The sequence below is a fragment of the Planococcus citri genome, chromosome 1 (assembly GCF_950023065.1).
Source record: "Planococcus citri chromosome 1, ihPlaCitr1.1, whole genome shotgun sequence".
Taxonomy (NCBI): domain Eukaryota; kingdom Metazoa; phylum Arthropoda; class Insecta; order Hemiptera; family Pseudococcidae; genus Planococcus; species Planococcus citri.
Window position 1 is genome coordinate 64,467,282 of NC_088677.1, and position 17,488 is coordinate 64,484,769.

Sequence of the window (17,488 nt, forward strand, 5' to 3'; positions counted from 1 at the left end):
GTCAGTTTTGAGGCATACCCTTCACGTCCCCAAAAATTTGAATCGTTGCTCGGTTTGTCTAGGGACTAATTACGTAAGTAGTTCATTCCTGTTTCTGATTGAAATAATATGTGCACTCATAAAACGTCGATGTTTGATTGCTCAACTCAGCGGAAAAAATTATTTCACGTGAAACGAGATTGCAAAGGAACATTTAATATCGTGTCAACGTTTTGATAAATTTTTTATCAAAAATTTAGTTCGATTGAAGCGATGACACTGAAAAAAAAAATCAAAAATGCTCACGTCACGGTGGTTCCAATTTTTTATGCCATTTTTCACAATTTTAATTCCCTTCCCCTCACTAATTATCCTCACATATCATCATCTTATTGAAAACTCAAATATTAGGGAAAATACTCGTAAGTATCCAACATAAACATGCTTTTTCAACTTTACCCCAAAATGAATAGTTTTTGTGGAATGAAAATTTTATTAAAAAGTTTTAAATGCACTGAAATTTATTATCGCAAGAGATTCGTTTCAAATGGCAATTTATAGAATACCACGTGATGTCGATCAATTCCAACCGAAATTAAATAACATGAAATTAATCATTTCCGTCCCATTTTAATGATAACTACTAACCAGACACCGACACATTTCCGAACTGATAGACATTTTCCCGCGGAATATTACAGCATTTACATAAAATCATAAATAGAATTTGATTACTTGTAAATTAACGCGAGAACTGCGAAATTTAACTATTCAAAATGTTATCACAGATTTACGTTATTTTTGTTATTTCAACGTTCATCCAAGTCTTCAGTGGAGTCAACAGCACCAGCATGCATGAAATGGGTAAGTTCAACATTTTTAAATATGTACCTACAGCTGGTAATATTTTTACAACTCCGCAGCGTGGCCAACCTAGCACAAAATTTGGCAAAGTGGTAGCCGGATTCTTGCAGACGTGCACTTTTCCTATTATGTTACACACTTGTTTATTTTTATAAGCCTGATGAGGGAGGGATTTTAAATGTACATAGAAGTGCTGGGTATCTACGAGTTGAGCGAAAAAGCAATTCTCTCACGCAGTCTTGCGACTACTGAATTTTTTAAAAGTTGACTATATTGACCATTGGAGTTTGGGGACAGTCTACCTTGCGCAATTGCACACACTTCAGACAATTTATCTCCAGAGAAAATTCATCTCACGCGAAAATTTACCATGTAAGATAGTTATGATAGGTAATGTTAAAATTCTAGTATAGTAAATTGATATTTTGAAAGTAAAGCATCAAAATTGCACAGTTGATCGATCGATATTTCGCACCTTCGGAGTAATAAGGTTACATCTCAAAGAGTGAAATTTTATGGGAGGGTGATTTTCTTTTTTTTCAAGACTTGATTCATTATGTTACATAACAGCGGGAGGTAAGTGGCACTTTACCGCCCGCTGCGCGGGCGATAAACGTCACGTTCCTCCACCGCAGGCATGTAAAATCGCGTACACACGGTGGGAGCTGATAAAGAATGCCTCCCTTGATGTGTAATATACTATTCATCAACTTATAATTTTGTAAGGAATGAATAGCAGCTCATTTTAAAGATTAGGTATCGTACCTTCATTTTGCATAAGAATACTTTGGGAATAAAATCTTAAAGAGGAAATATTCCAATGTTTGGAAAACCTTTCGAGTTACAACCTTTCATCAAAATTGCTCTAGCGGAAAAACGAAGCGTCCCACAAAAAAATTACATGGACCAAAGTTGTAGATAATTGAATTTACAATCGATGTAATGCTGATAGCTTTTTTGAGAATGCTTAGTTTTTAAGTTTTTCTCAAAAAAGTAAAATTTCATTATTCGTGCAAATTCATTTTTCTGAAAAGTGTTCCATTTTAAAATTTTGTTGTTTTGGTACAAACCAATAAAAAGTACACTTCTTCTGACTATTTACATCTGAAAAACGCTCAAACCTATTGAAACTGTTTTTTAACACTTTGTATGTATGTACAAAATTTTCTCAAAAAAGAGGAGTTTTTTGAGATATACACTTTCAAGTTTCAACTCTAAACAACTTGCGATATTGTTTGGAATTTTGAGTTATACCATTTGCGTTTTTACAAGATCTAGGTAGTGTACCAAACTCAAGTGTTATTTTTGGTTGCAGGGGCTCATACAGACCCCAAAAATACAAAAATGTCCAAATCGATTTCGCTTGAGATGTAACCTTATTACTCCCAAGGTGTGATTTAATCTGGTGGTACACATATAATTAGGAATTACCATTGTCGAAAGGGAAGGGCAAGCATAATAGGTAATGTTATGAATGAGCAACTCCTCTCAGTACTCCATGAGATTCTCATCTTTTGTTTCCGAGAATTTCGAAAAGACATTTTGCAACTTGAGGGTGGCATCTCGGTAATTTTTTTTTCTGTGGAGGTTCACCAGCAATCGTTTGCTCATACCGAGCCTCAGTTCGTGTATCACCACATTCTACATTATGATGAATTTCCTCACGAGATCAATTATTTTATGCGGTAAATTTTTGCAAGAAATGGATTTCTCTGGAGATAATGTTTCAGGAGTGCAATGGCGAACGATAAATTGCGCAAGATAAATCGTTCATATACTGTACTTACTTAATTAATACGAAATATTTAAGGAGAAAAAATTTTCAAAAACTCGAATTTACTCACAAATTAGTCATTTAAAAATTTCCAAACATTCAATCAGAACTCTTAAGGTTATTTTGGATTTTGATGGCAATGACGAGGATCTACGCAGAACCTCGAACACATACCACCCAGAAAAACCACAGAGAACCAAGCTACATGGCCGTTTTTTCATTTCTTAAAAAATTATACCTATTTGTCCTATCGCTAAATAAAATATGAATTAAAATTGCAATTGCTCAGCATTTACTCATCACAACTGAGCAAAAACTAATCTGATACCTATTTTCAGTGTGCCTTACACACTGAAAATAGTTATGTATCCGTGTATTCTATAAGCAAGGTCTCAATATGCTTTTAAAACTGAAATTTTTTTCAGATTTGAAGAGTAACTGCAAAGCATTAAATACTTACTGGTACGAATACAGCGATTTTTTTCCATTGTCTAAAAATAACGGAGGAGAAATAGCGTTGGCATTTTACGTGAAAGGCGAAGAAAACGCTTACATATTGCTTTCGCCAATGGCAAACTTGTCAACATCAAAAGAACAAGAAAAACTGTTCGAGATAGTTTTGGGTGAAAACAAAGATACACGTTCAACAATTAAAAGGGTAGTAGAAGATGAAATCATCCAGTATTATTATGAGACAAATACTTTATCACCGCATGAATGGCGTGAATTTTGGATCCGTGTATCTTCAGATGGAATCGTTCGAGTAGGAAAGGGTAGAGAAAATAACGCTTTCTTGTATTGGAAACAACCTAATCCGTATCCAATCAACTATTACAGCTTTTCCAGTAGGAGTGATTTCGACGTATATTGGTTCCATCAATGCACCGATGAAATTGGTTAGAAAAACGATTGAATATACATTATTTTCACATTTTTCTCATTTCCTATAGGTACAAGTAACTATTTTAGATCGGAGGAGGTGGAAATGATAAGAATTTGATTTTTCAACATTTTCTGGAATTTACGAATTGGTTAAAAATTCACATTTGATCTAGCACTCTTGAAATTTCGACTCTCAGGTATAAAAAAATGGGTGGGATCTCGGCATGACAGTTTGGGGTGTTTCAACGACGAACACAATACGTAGTTTACACGACGAAGTAATTAATGCCCGGCCATATCAAAATTGAACGACGAAACAATTTTATTCCGCGGCTATATAAGAATTGAACGACAATATAAAAAAATCAGCGACGGAAAATAAAAAGTAGCCCAACTAAATACACGACATTTTTGTATAAGATAACGACGAAATATGTAGGTAATTCTACTGTTTTAGCAACACTCAGACTGAGAGCATTAGTGTGCTATATGCACACACTGAAAATAGTTATGTATCCGTGTATTTTAATAAGCATCGCCTCAATATGCTTTTAAACGTTTTTTTTTTTCAGTTCTGAAAAGTAATTGCGAAGCATTTCATACTTCCTCATACAAATACGACAATTTTTTTCCAATTTCTAAAAATAACGGAGGAGAAATAACGTTGGTATTTTATGTAAAATGCAATCGAGACGCTTTCATATTGCTTTCGCCACTGCCATACTTGCCAACATCAAAGGAACAAGAAAAGGTGTACGAGATAGTTTTGGGTGGTCACAGTAATACGTATTCAACAATCCGAAAGATCCGAGAAGAAGGAAACCTCCACAAAATTTTTGAGACTAATATTGTTTCACCGGATGAATGGCGTGAATTTTGGATCCGTGTATCTTCAGATGGAATCATTCAAGTAGGAAAGGGTAAAGAAAATAACGCTTTCTTGTATTGGAAAAATCCGGATCCGTATCCAATCAACTATTACAGCTTTTCCAGTTATGGTAGTGCCGAAGCAAATTGGTTCCATCAATGCGCCGATCAAACTGGTATGGAAATGACTGAATATACTCGTACTTATACCTACCTTATTTTCACCCTTTTCTCATTTCCGAGGTACAAGTCATCATTTTAGATCGAAGGAGGTGGAGATGACGAGAATCTAATTTTTAAACATTTTCTGAGAATTGCAAATTGGTTGAAAATTTACATTTGAACTGGCACTATTAAAATTTCGCGATAACCTCCAAAAACGGATATGAAAAATTACATCTTTCAGATGGACACCAAAAGTGTCTTCCACACGCTGAAAACCATGATTATTTTTATAAATACCCCCCCCCCCCCAGGAAGACCTTTGTCATCTTTGTCATTCCTTCAAGTGCGCCTCCAGAACTAAATTTTTCTGAATGATTTTCTACTCAAAATGTTGGTTCCCATCAATGTTGGTACATATTTAGAATGTATATATTATGGTAAGGGTGAATCGAAGAAAAAGTACCCTGAATTTTGACGAAAATTGGTGAAGGAGTTTTACTTTGAGTCGTAGACCACCCAGAAAGAGCTTTATCAACCCAACTGTTCGTAGAACTGAGCCAGGAAATATAGTTTTTTTTTTTTTTGATGCAACATACAGAAAAGTCTATTGATAGTGCATAGGCTATCCACAATTGAAATTTTCAAACGACGGCGCAATTTTGTCAAAATTCAAATGCTCATATTTCTGGCAAAAAAAATGCAGAGATGTCCATTGTCCAGTTTGTGTCATTCCTCATTGTTTGATAACTTGTATACCCATGCAAAATAATAAAAATTTTCTATGCTTATTTCAGGAAAAAATCCATGTATTCCTTCGCCATGCGGACCAAACAGCGAATGTCGCGTAGAACATCATCGCTCAGTATGTTCTTGCCAGAACAACTACTTTGGTTCGCCTCCGACGACGATGTGCAAGCCCGAATGCAATTCAGACTCTGAATGCCCGCAGAACAAATCCTGCCGAGAGTTAAAATGTCAGAATGTATGTGTAGGAAAATGTATTTATAATGCACAGTGTCAAATGATTAATCACGAGCCGATATGCAGTTGTTTACCTGGATTTACAGGAAATCCATTCGAGTACTGCACAAAAGAAGAAGGTGAGCAGTGCACATCTTTTTTAGTAATGCTTATCTTAATTTTCAACCCAATTTCTGGCTCCATCTTTTCAATGCCGAAAAGTAATCCCTTGGTTTTGAAATTATGTATTTTGTGGTTGACTTGAAGTTTTCAAGACTTTGATCAAGACGAGCTCATTTTATCAACTTTTTGGCGCGCTATACTTATGTAGGTAGAGGTACATACTTCGAAATTCAACTTCAAAAAGATGAACTTTTAAGGTGAATGGATTCGATGTTTTGCATTTTTTTTTTCCTAGCACATAAAAAAATTTCATAGAAGAAAACTGAAAATTATGTAAAATTTTTTTAGATTCCTAGTTTGAAAATGGTTTCATAAAAACTTCAATAATTTATGGACTTCTCATATTTTTGTGCTTGTAACGTTAACATGGACTTTATGAGAAAACCATGCATCTCGAGAACAAGAAATACTCAGAACAAAAATTGTACTTACCTAGAGCATACGATTTACTCTTGTCAAAATAAACTATTACTTACCTACTTTTTTTAAATAGGATGAATGGTTCAAAAGATATATGTATTTGATGAGAAACGTAAAACTCCTTGAATATTTATATTTTATAAACCCCCACACTAAAAATCGCATTTTATAGTACCTACATATGCGCACTACTGTTGCATTTTTCGATCATTTTACGAGAAAGAGGTTTTTTTTCAGCAGAATCCAATAAATTCCCAGCTGTTTTTTTTATGGGAAGACGGGAGGATTCTTCCACAAGAAAAAAATGTTCATAACAATGGCAAACTATTTTCATGATTTTTTATTTGGAGTAGGCCTATTCACACATTTAACAAAAAGATCTGATCTTGGTACATATTTTGATCTTTTTTTCAAATGATTTCATCGTCTCAAAAATCACATCTGCTATCATTGGAATAGACGATTCTATCAAGAAGCTACTGGTCCCCGTGTCCATAATAATGTTATTATTCTTAATAATAATAATTGGCACTGTTTTTTTCTGCAAATACAAGAGGTATGTAATCGCATTGACATTTTTTTTCATTAAGCGTTACCACTATACTTTGAAACACTAATGCGTAAAATTTGCAGGCAAATGGAAAAAAGAACGCGAGAAATGGCGAACATGACACAACTGGTGAAAAAGATCGTTGTTCAAAAACAAATTGACATCGATGAAGATTTAAAGGATATTATGGTACACTGCATTTTTATAAATATGTACCTATACACATAGGTACTCATGAATACTGAGTGCAGGAAGGTATAAGCACATAAAATTACATGATTTTAAAGCATTTTTTCATGATGAATACATAGAACATGCCGGTCGTTTCGATTCAACGTTTAATGAGTGGTGAAGTTAGAAGTGGGATGGTATCGGATGGAGAATATGAAATGTCATTAGATGAACGTTGGGAATATCCTCGAAAGAACTTGCGCACAATAAAAACTTTGGGGGAAGGAGAATTTGGACAGGTTGTTCAAGCCGAAGCGAGCAATATTTCAGGACAGGGAAACGGAACTACAATTGTAGCAGTGAAAATGCTCAAAGGTTAGTCCCCATCAAAGTGAAATCAACAACTCGCGAGATAATTACTCGATAAATGGTAAACTCAAACAGTAAATGCGTTTACTCTAAAATGATATGTTTTCATTTTCAGACAATCATACTGACTCAGACATGATAGATTTAGTATCTGAAATGGAGGTACTAAAAGTTCTAGGAAACCACCCAAACATCCTACAGCTGCTTGGCTGCTGCAGCCAAGGGGGACCCCTGCTTTTAATTACAGAGTACGCTGATAACGGAAACTTGAAACAGTTTCTTCAAAGACACCATCAATCCACCGAATTGTCAGAAATTAATCTTTTAGCTTATGCTCAACAAATTGCAAATGGGATGGCTCACCTAGCTTCTATGAAGGTATCTAATAACTTTGTAATTAACAAGAAATGAAAATTTTTTTACTCGTAATTTTCAAAAGCAAATAGGCTAATCCCTGTTTTTTACTTCACAGTGCATTCACAGAGATTTGGCTGCTCGAAACATTCTCGTAACAGCAGACTACATGATGAAAATAGCGGATTTTGGCCTAACCAGAAATGTAAAAAATTCGGAGTACTACAAGAAAACAACAGAAGGCAGACTACCTGTAAAATGGATGGCACCTGAAACTTTATTTGACAACAAATACTCCATAAAATCTGACGTGTAAGATACCTAACTGATAAAATGATCTTGTAAATAAAATGATAAGCTTTAATGCTGGTATTTTACAGGTGGTCATATGGTGTACTATTATGGGAAATTATGACTCATGGGGACAATCCATACCCTTCTGTTAAAACCCTCCTTGGAATGCTTCGCGTTTTGAACGAGAATCGTCGACTGGAAAAGCCCCCAAACGCGTCTACAGATGTGTAAGCGCAACAACAAAGATTTTTCTAAAATTGCGAAAGTGAAAATAAACTGCAGAAAATTACTTATATCGCCGCTGAGGAGTAATAAGCTTACATCTCAAAAAACTAAAACATGATAATATATGCATGCAAATGTCATTTTTTTGAAAAGTGTTCCATTTTTATTTTTTTTTCGTTTTGGTACAAGATCTAAGGAGCATACCCAATCAAAGGGTCATTTTTGGTTGCAGGGAGTCATACAACCTTTTTTTGTCGAGATGTAACTTCATTACTCCAAGGGCACAATGTGAAGCAAGGGTAATTTCCTACAGGTACAATTTAATGTTGGATTGTTGGAAATATGAACCTGGGCAACGTCCAAATTTCTTGACTATTGTTGAACGCATAACAGAATTATTAACAAATGCTGAGGTATGATTAACACGTCAAGTTATGATGAGAAATCTTTGGTCAACTATTAATTGAAAAATGTATTGCTTTTGTTTTGTTCTGTTTTTTTTTTTTTTTTAATTTTGACATTCAGGTAGTCAACGAGTCGTCTGATGAATCTGATTTACAAAGCACAATTTCTACAACAACCCCTACTGTATTGGACAAATTGATTACAAACTGCTCACATAAAGAGAACGAATATCTTTTAAGTTTATGAAGTCATTGTTAGAATAATACCCATGTACGCGTATGTAGATTAAATGTTAAGTTTTAGAATGGTATTAAAATTAAAGACATTTAGGCATTCTTTCATTATTCCTCGTACGAATTAATGTTGCATGGGAAATCGAAGGGGCTGAATGTTGAGAGAAGGAACTCAGATATAGGATAGTTTGTTTAAAAAAATTATGAATCACATCTCTCAAGTGTTAACGAAGTTTTCCAAGAAAGAAGAAGGGGAGAGGTACTAATCTGTAGCATGAAACTCAACCCAACTGACTAGTGTTGGTATTTAAAACCAGGGATAGATGTTTTTTTTGTTTCGTATAGAACCGCGAAAAAATTCAAAGGCCGGAAGTCGCACTGGAACAAAAATAGTCCCCATGATATTCCTGAAGGGAAGATATGGGTCCTCAAGATTTTTTTCTTTCTTATATTCATCAGCTATAAGTACCTATTTTCCAATCTGAAAAAACGTACCCATTACACCTGAGTAGCCAATAACACCCGTTGAAGCCACCCGGAGGGAGTGTCAGGGTTCTTTGAAATGAAAATGACAAAATCCAATTTTTATAACAAAAAATTTGATGATGGTGCATTTTTATAATTAGTACACAAAACTTAAAAATTGACAAATCGGGATCAAATTCAGGTCGATGTTGTACAGATAAACAATTTATGGTGAAAATAACGGCTTTTTAACAGACTGGTAATAATATTTCCGGAAGGGGCACGCGATGTCAAAAATTTGAATGGAAAGTTTTGAAATCAAACTTTTGGGCCACAATCGACTCAATTTTGAACCAATGAGAAAAAAAGTAATGAATTTGAGAAAATTGCAGAATCCAGAAAATGAGGATTGTTCAAAATTGATAACATTTTCATAACGAATGAAATATGAACCATAAGAAGCGATGAGGGATCAAGATTTTAAAATTTGAGCAAGTAGTTGATTTTATTTTAGAATTGAATTTTTCAACAGGAAACAACAAAGAAAAACTCAAATGTCACTTATTTTCAAATTTCAACCTGAGTGCATCTCAAGATTTTGCGATTCTGGATCAAATTTATCCAATGGTTCTCAAAATGAAAGGTTAAAAATAATTTTAGGGATAGAATTTTTATCATTTGCAATTTGTTTGATTATTGTCATAAGCAGGCAGATAATGATCTTCATAAAATGATGCTAGGCCACAAAATTCCACAAACCAGTATGCACCTAAATAGGTAAAATTATCAATTTTATTTCATTTATACCTAACATAATACGAAAAAAGGGGGATTAAACCTAAATCATCAAGCAAATGATTCGCGGGAAAGCAATTTTCAATCAGTAGAACCAATTAACGAATGAGCTCTTGAAAATATTGGGTATGGCACATGGCATCAAAATTCCACAAGCCAAAATGATTTTTAAAATTGAAAAAATAAAACAAAATCAGAAAACTGCACGTGTATTTGTCCTATTAAGACACGAGTATTTTACTGGAGCATTCAATTCTGCGAGCCAGTCTTAAAGCACACTCTTGATGTTCCCAAAAATTTGAATCGTTGCTCGGTTTGTCTAGGGACTAATTATTAGTTCTTTCCTGTTTCTGCTTGAAATTATACACTCATAAAACGTCAACGTTCGTCTGCTCAACTCAGCGGAAAAAATTATTTCACGTGAAACGAGATTACAAAAAAACATTCAATGCCATTTAAACGATGTCAATGTTTTGATAAATTTATTTCGATCGAAGCGGTAGCTTTGAAAAAAAAGAAGTCGAAAATGCTCACGTCACAGTGGTTTCCATTTTTATGACATTTTCACGATTTTGATCCCATTTCACTCACCAATTATCCTCATACCTTCATGATCCTATCAAAAATTCAAATATTTGCGGAAAATAATCGTAGGTATTCAACATAAAGATGCATTTTTCAACTTGAACCCAAAATGAATAGTTTTTGTGTTGTGAAAAGTTTTACTGAAAAGTTTGTAAAGCAACGCAATTTACTATCGCGAGAGGTTCGTTTCAGATGGCAATTTATAGAATACCACGTAATCTCGATCAATTCCAACCGATATTAACTAACGCGGAATGAATCATTTCCGTCCCATTTTAACGATGACTAGACACAGACAAATTTTCGAACTAATAGGTAATTCCACGCGGAATATTACAGCATTTACATTAAATCATAAAGAGAATTTGATTACTTGTAAATTAACGCGAGAACTGCCAAAATTAACTATTCGAAATGTTAACACAGATTTATGTTATTTTTGTTATTTTAACGTTCGTTCGAGTCTTGAATGGAGTCAGCAACATTGGTGAAATTGGTAAGTTCAACATTTTTGAATACCTACAGCTGGTAATATTTTTACCACTCCGCAACGTGGCCACTGGCCAACCTAGCACAAAATTTGGCGGAGTGGCTGTCGAATTCGTGGACTTTTTCCTTTTAATGAAACACATTGTTTATTTTTATGAGCCTGGCGAGGGAAGGATTTAAGATGTAAATTGAAGTGTTGGGACCTAGGAGTTGAGCGAAAATGGGGTTCTCTCGCGCAGTTTATTGAGTTTTTTAAAGATGACCACTATGACTATTATTGGCAGCTCTGCAGACCAAAGTATTTGCCAAATTTTGGAAATGATATTTTCATATGTATGTTAATATGCACATGTACTTATCTAATTGATACGAAAAATTTGAGGAGAAAAATTTTTTCAAAAACTCGAATTTACTCAAAAACTGGTGATTCGAAAATTTCCTATCATCCAGCATAACCATAAAGGTTATCTTGGATTTTGATGGCAAAGACGTAGATATATGCAGAATCTCAAACACATACCAACTAGCAAAACCACAGAGAACCTACCTGCATGGACCTTCTTAGGAAATTACCAATCCAAATAAAATACGAAATAATATTACAAATTGCTCAGCATTTACTCATCACAACTGAGCAAAAACTAATCTATTCCCTCCACCCCAACGATTTTCATATTCTGTACAATTTTCTGAACATTCAGGTATAGTCAAGTTAAATATTACTTCATTCAGACTGAGACCACTAGTGTGCCACGCACACTGTTAGGTATTCGTGTATTCTACAAGAGATAAAGCCGCAATATGCTTTTAAAATTCAAGTTTTTTTTCAGATTTGAAGAGTAGTTGCAAAGCATTACATACCATGTCATACAATTACAACAAATTTTTTCCACTTTCTAAGAATAACGGAGGAGAAATAACGTTGGTATTTTACGTGAAATCTAAACTAGACGCTCACATATTGCTTTCGCCAACATCAGGGGAACAAGGAAAGGTGTACGAGATAGTTTTGGGTGCTGGAAATTCGTTTTCAGCGATCCGAAGGGAAAAACACGGTGAAAGCATGCAGGCTTTTATTGAGGCAAATATTATTTCCTCGGATGAATGGCGTGAATTTTGCATCCGTGTATATCCGGATGGACTCATTCAAGTAGGAAAGAGTAGAGAAAATAACGTTTTCTTGAATTGGAAAGATCCTGATCCGTATCCAATCAACTATTACAGCTTTACCAGTCAGCATGGTGTCGGCGCATATTGGTACCATCAATGCACCGATCAAATTGGTAAGGAAATGATTGAATACATATATGACGAGGATGTGATTTTTAAAAATTTTCTGGGATTTACAAATTGGTTAAAAATTAAAATTCCCGTATTTAAATCTGAGTAACCTTAACCAATAACCTTAACCTTTAAGTATTCCAAAATTTGATTACTTTAACCGTAACCTTGACCTCAAAAATTGCGGTTAAAAACCGATTATAATTACAAATTTTTTCCGGTTTTTTTTTCACTTTTTGGTTTTTGTAGAGCAGTTAGTAGTGTTTTGTTTTTGTTTAAAATTTTATTCATTTTCACAACTCTTAACAGTTCTGACTTTTGAGCAAAGATTTGATCAATTTTACTTGAATTTTGTAATTTTGAAGTGATCATTGGCGATTTTCACACCAATGTTGATGTTTTTTTTGCACATTTTGTGCAGTATTTGCAAAATTTTTAGATTAATTTGCAACGATTATCAATGATCTGTTTTTTTTTTAATGTTTCGAGATATTTCATCAGATTTTGGTTGTTTCAATTTCATTTCAACGATATTTTGAGCAATTTTTCAAAGTTTTTCTCAATTTTGTCAATTACTGGCAAGAAAAAAGATTTTTTCACATTTTTATTCAAAAAGTGAGATGATTTTGCAGCTTTATGGCAATAAATCAAGACTTAACAGAACTAAATTTTTCCAAAGATTTTCAACTCAAAATATTTGGTCGAAATTCTTCAACACGTTATTCTGCAATCCCCCTCTTCCTATTGTGTGTACAGTACAATGTATCGTACATACATGGTATATGTACCTAAGTACTTTCGGAAGTTTACCTAGTTTTGTCTACTAAAAAATACAATACATAAGACATTTTCTGCATCAAAAACTGACATACGTGATAGGTCTCTAATTCGGACCACCCAGCAAATGAGTACTTTTGAAGCCTTCAAAAATCCAGTTTCTTTGCTCATGACACTTCGAATTTTCGATATCATAAGGTTTTTAGACCATTTCTACCTATTCTGCGCTATTTCTATGCAAAAAGTATCAAAAAATTCACAATCAAGTGGTTGGAATTCGAGCATTCTTCATTATAAATTTTGGCCAAAAATTACTCGTACTTACTTGGAAATTTCAATGTGTTTAATTTGAGACTAAGGATAAAAGTTCATCCGCACACGCAAACATTCGAAAAAATTGAATTTTTCACACGTAAAATTGTATGCATACTTACTTATGTTCTGATAATGTTTAAATTCCTTGATTCGACACAAAATGGCGTATGCGGATAGTTCCCCTATATTTAGAACTTTAGTCGATACCAGACACTTTACTCGAATGAGCGTGCAAAGATACCATCCAGCCAAAGTTTTACGCACTCAAGGACATTTTTTGATTTTTGGCAAATTTTCAAACTCAAATTTGGCTCGAAAAATCAAAATTTCACCGACTTGACCTAGAAAGCTGAACTTCCGTGTATTTATATTCTACTTTCGACCCTTTGAATCAATTTGAATCATGCTCAAATCGTTTTGAGCAGTTCTGGTGTCTCCGCCAGAATTTTTGAAAGTTGAGATTTCCTCAACATTTTGCCAAAAGATGTTGGAAAGCTCAAATAACGTGCTGACGCTGAGTGGACTGTAGGAAGTGTGAAACCGTTCTGGATCGCTGGAACTGCCCCGTTCAAAAATATTGGGCCAGTTGGGATATCTCCTTAGCCAGAATTATCATTATAAATGTTTGTGCTGGAAATTTCAGCAAAAAAAGCTACAGAAATTAGGAACCAAAGTTGAGTATTGGATATCACACCCGATCCGATGGCTAAGAGGATTATATAAAATCAATTTCCGGCGTGGAAACTTCCTAATGGAACTTTCGTTTCGAATAATCTGCTTGAAAGTGACGAATAACATCCCGAAAGCTTCAATTTTTATTCAAAATCATTTTACCTAGACGCCAAATGTGGTCTCAAGGTGTGGATAACATTTCGGTTGTATAGTGAATTTGTGTGAACTTTTTTTTCGTTGGAAATTTCAACATCCAGAAATTAGCTGGAGAGTGGAGGGCCCACGGTCAAAAATAATTGTTCAAGATTGCTTCCAATCGATTTTGGTAATCGAAAATAGGGTACACCAGCACTACATATTATATGTATGCACATATACGAAAAGGAATCAAACTAATTTTATTATTTCAACAATTTTTCACACCTATTTCGTTATAATCATTTCCTGTGATCCCTCGTCACTTTTTTTTATAAGGGAAGGAGAAAGAGGGCTGCACTAACGTCGGGAATAGCTGCACTAACCTGTACTAACAATGCACAATGGACCCTATTTGAGTTTCATCCAATTTCACGTAATGGGTGGGTCCACTGAAATATACATATCTCTTTGAAAACTCAAGTTTTTTTTCAGATTTGAAGCGTCATTGCAAAGCGATAGATACTAACACGAGCCATTACAGCAATTTTTTTCCAATTTCTAAAAATAACGGAGGAGAAAATATAACGTTGGTATTTTACGTGAAAGGCGAACGAGACGCTCACATATTGCTTTCGTCAAGGCCAAACTATCCAATATCAAAGGAACAAGAAAAGGTGTACGAAATAGTTTTGGGTAAAAACCAAAATGGAGCTTCAGTAATCGAAGGGAAGACATATACTAAGGGGAATTTTTTATCAGCGGATGAATGGCGTAAATTTTGGATCCATGTATCTCCGATTGGAGTCATTCAAGTAGGAAGGAGTGGAGAAAATCGCGCACTCATGACTTGGAAAGATCCGGATCCATTTCCAGTCAACTATTATAGCTTTTCCAGTTATGATAATGGTCACATAGATTGGCTTCATCAATGCACCGATCAAACGGGTATGGAAATGATTGAATATACTTTATTTTCACATTTTTCTCATTTCCTATACATAGGCACAAGTCATTATATTTCGCGATAACCACAAAAACCATAAATTATAAAAAAATTACTTCTTTCAGACCGAGACCAAAAGTATCCTACACACACTAAAAACCACCAATTTTTTCAAAAATACTCCTCCTGCTATCTTTTCTTCAAAGACACTTTTAGGACTAAATTTTTTTGAGTGATTTTCAACTCAAAGTGGAGGTCTCCAATGGATTAGGTCGAAATCCTCCAACATGTACATGCTTATTTTTTATAATGGGCACGCATTTTTTCGTTTTCGAAAATGGGAAAATAATAACATCTTAATGATCGCAAAAATTCTATAAATATCAGAATACCTATACTTATTGAATACGAGTGTAGGTACTTTATAAGGTAGTGTGGGGAGTTTTTTTCACTTTCCTGTCAACATATCATGAAAACACGTTGAAAATCTGTATAAGTCATTTTACCTATATACTTACGTACGTATGTACTACATCAAAAAATATCTACCTAGCAATCTTTTTAAAAAAATTTCTCGAAAAAACAAAAGCGTCATCTCAATTTTTTGATAACGTGATTCCACACATCCAGTGCTGAAATCAATAATTTTTTCAAAATGTTGACTCACCCCTTTCATAGATACGTTCCATAAGACGGCGAAATTCAAATTTCTGACGTCTGGCAAGTTCGCTGATGTAAAAACCAACTGCACACAGTCTTTTTGCTTCTTATCCATTGACTTTTCAGTGTATAGTCAATGTAGTCATACCCGCTCGAACAATTACCTTGTTTTCCTGAGAACGTATTTTTGTTTTTTTTTGCTTACAAATTCGATCGTTGCAATTTTTTTGCCGGAAGCTCTTCCAAATTAGTTTTATTACTAAAAGTGACCAAAGTAGGTATGTGCAAAATTTCATCTATTTTCTAATGCGGAACTCAGTTTTTTCATTAGTGTTCATGTTCATGAATTGACTAAAATTTGAATTCGCATAACCAGTCCTATGATAGCGCAGTTGTAAAAGCGGAAGCTTCGCAGCAACAAAAATGGGTAGATTTAGGTGAATCGTGTAGTAGCGTATATAGTGTGCCTGATGTTACATGTGTCTGTTCAAAATATTTCATAAGAAGGCATTACTGCGAAAAGATTGAAAAAAACGGGATTTTCAGCCAACAATCACTGAAAAAACTACTAACAGCCTTCAGACAAAAAAATTGTGGATAAATTAGGCTTCCTAATGCATAAATAGGTACAGTAGATTTCTGCACTCAAAGTGTATATCTCTTTGACATTAAAATTTCGGTCAAATTTAAGTGATATGTTTTACAGTTTTACTCTAAAATTGAAAACGGAGCATTTGATCTTATTTACAATTCATTCAATTAAGACAAGAGTTTGAAACCAAATGTTCTACGTATTTGGTGGTAAGTACAAAGTAGGTAGATAGTCTGAGTGACCTGCCATCAAATTTTTGTCCATTTTGGTTGGTATTAGGACTAGGTATCAGGCTTCGGGAAAAAAAGTGCGACATCTTAGGACAGGGTCCCTTACCTATGTACTTATTTTTTAAAAACCAAATTGATCTATGTACATATATTGTAAACGTGTTTTGAACGTTTATAGAACTAAACCAGGGACCAGCATGCAATTCAGACTCTGAGTGCCCGCAGAACAAAACCTGCCAAGATTTAAAATGTCAGGATCTGTGTGTACTCGAAGGAAAGTGCGGTTATGATGCACAGTGTCAAACGATTGATCACAAGCCTATATGCAGTTGTTCACCAGGATTTACAGGAAATCCAACCAAACACTGCACAAAAGAAGAAGGTCAGCAGTGCACATCTTTCTCAGTAATGCTTATCTTGATTTTCAAATCAATTATTTTATCCCATCTTTTCAATGCCCAAAATTAACTATGATCAAAACGAGCACATTTCATTAATTTTTTGACGTGCTACATGAACTTCAAAGTTCAATTTCAAAAAAATGAACTTTTGAGTAGAATGGGTTAAAATTTTTGCATATGTCTCCACTTATGACTTATTCTTTCAACATTTATCTCAAAGTTGCGGAAAAACCAAGCATTATAAACAAAAATCATAGAAAAAAAAACGGCTGGTAAATTTTTGTCGGATTCTTAGTTTGAAAATAAATTTTATGAAAACTATAATAAGTAGGTACGCCTATTCGCACATTTAACAAAAAAATCTTATCTCCGTATTTTGATTTGTTTTTCAAATGATTCCATCATCTCAAAAATCACAACTTGCTATCTTTGGAAAAGACGATTCTATCA

General features: G+C 34.3%; 2 protein-coding genes across 2 annotated transcripts in view; one reads left to right on the plus strand and one right to left on the minus strand.

Annotated features, from left to right (window-relative positions):
* Positions 1-17,488, minus strand: part of disp (dispatched) — a 344,626-nt gene that overhangs the window by 194,874 nt on the left and 132,264 nt on the right. The window lies entirely within an intron of this gene.
* LOC135833325 (fibroblast growth factor receptor 2-like) lies at positions 4,078-8,891 on the plus strand. Its single transcript, XM_065347070.1, has 10 exons — positions 4,078-4,542; positions 5,326-5,631; positions 6,554-6,650; positions 6,728-6,833; positions 6,956-7,190; positions 7,300-7,562; positions 7,657-7,850; positions 7,919-8,059; positions 8,371-8,470; positions 8,583-8,891. Exons 2-10 carry the CDS (start codon positions 5,439-5,441, stop codon positions 8,706-8,708), a joined length of 1,455 nt encoding a protein of 484 aa, XP_065203142.1. The 5' UTR covers positions 4,078-4,542; positions 5,326-5,438; the 3' UTR covers positions 8,709-8,891.

Bases quoted from the DNA above. Each gene is read 5' to 3' on its own strand.
- LOC135833325 (XM_065347070.1), top strand. From the start codon at position 5,439: ATGTGCAAGCCCGAATGCAATTCAGACTCTGAATGCCCGCAGAACAAA. The intron at 5,632-6,553 runs GTGAGCAGTGCA...TCATTGGAATAG, and splicing joins GTACTGCACAAAAGAAGAAG to ACGATTCTATCAAGAAGCTA. The intron at 6,834-6,955 runs GTACACTGCATT...ATGAATACATAG, and splicing joins AAGATTTAAAGGATATTATG to AACATGCCGGTCGTTTCGAT.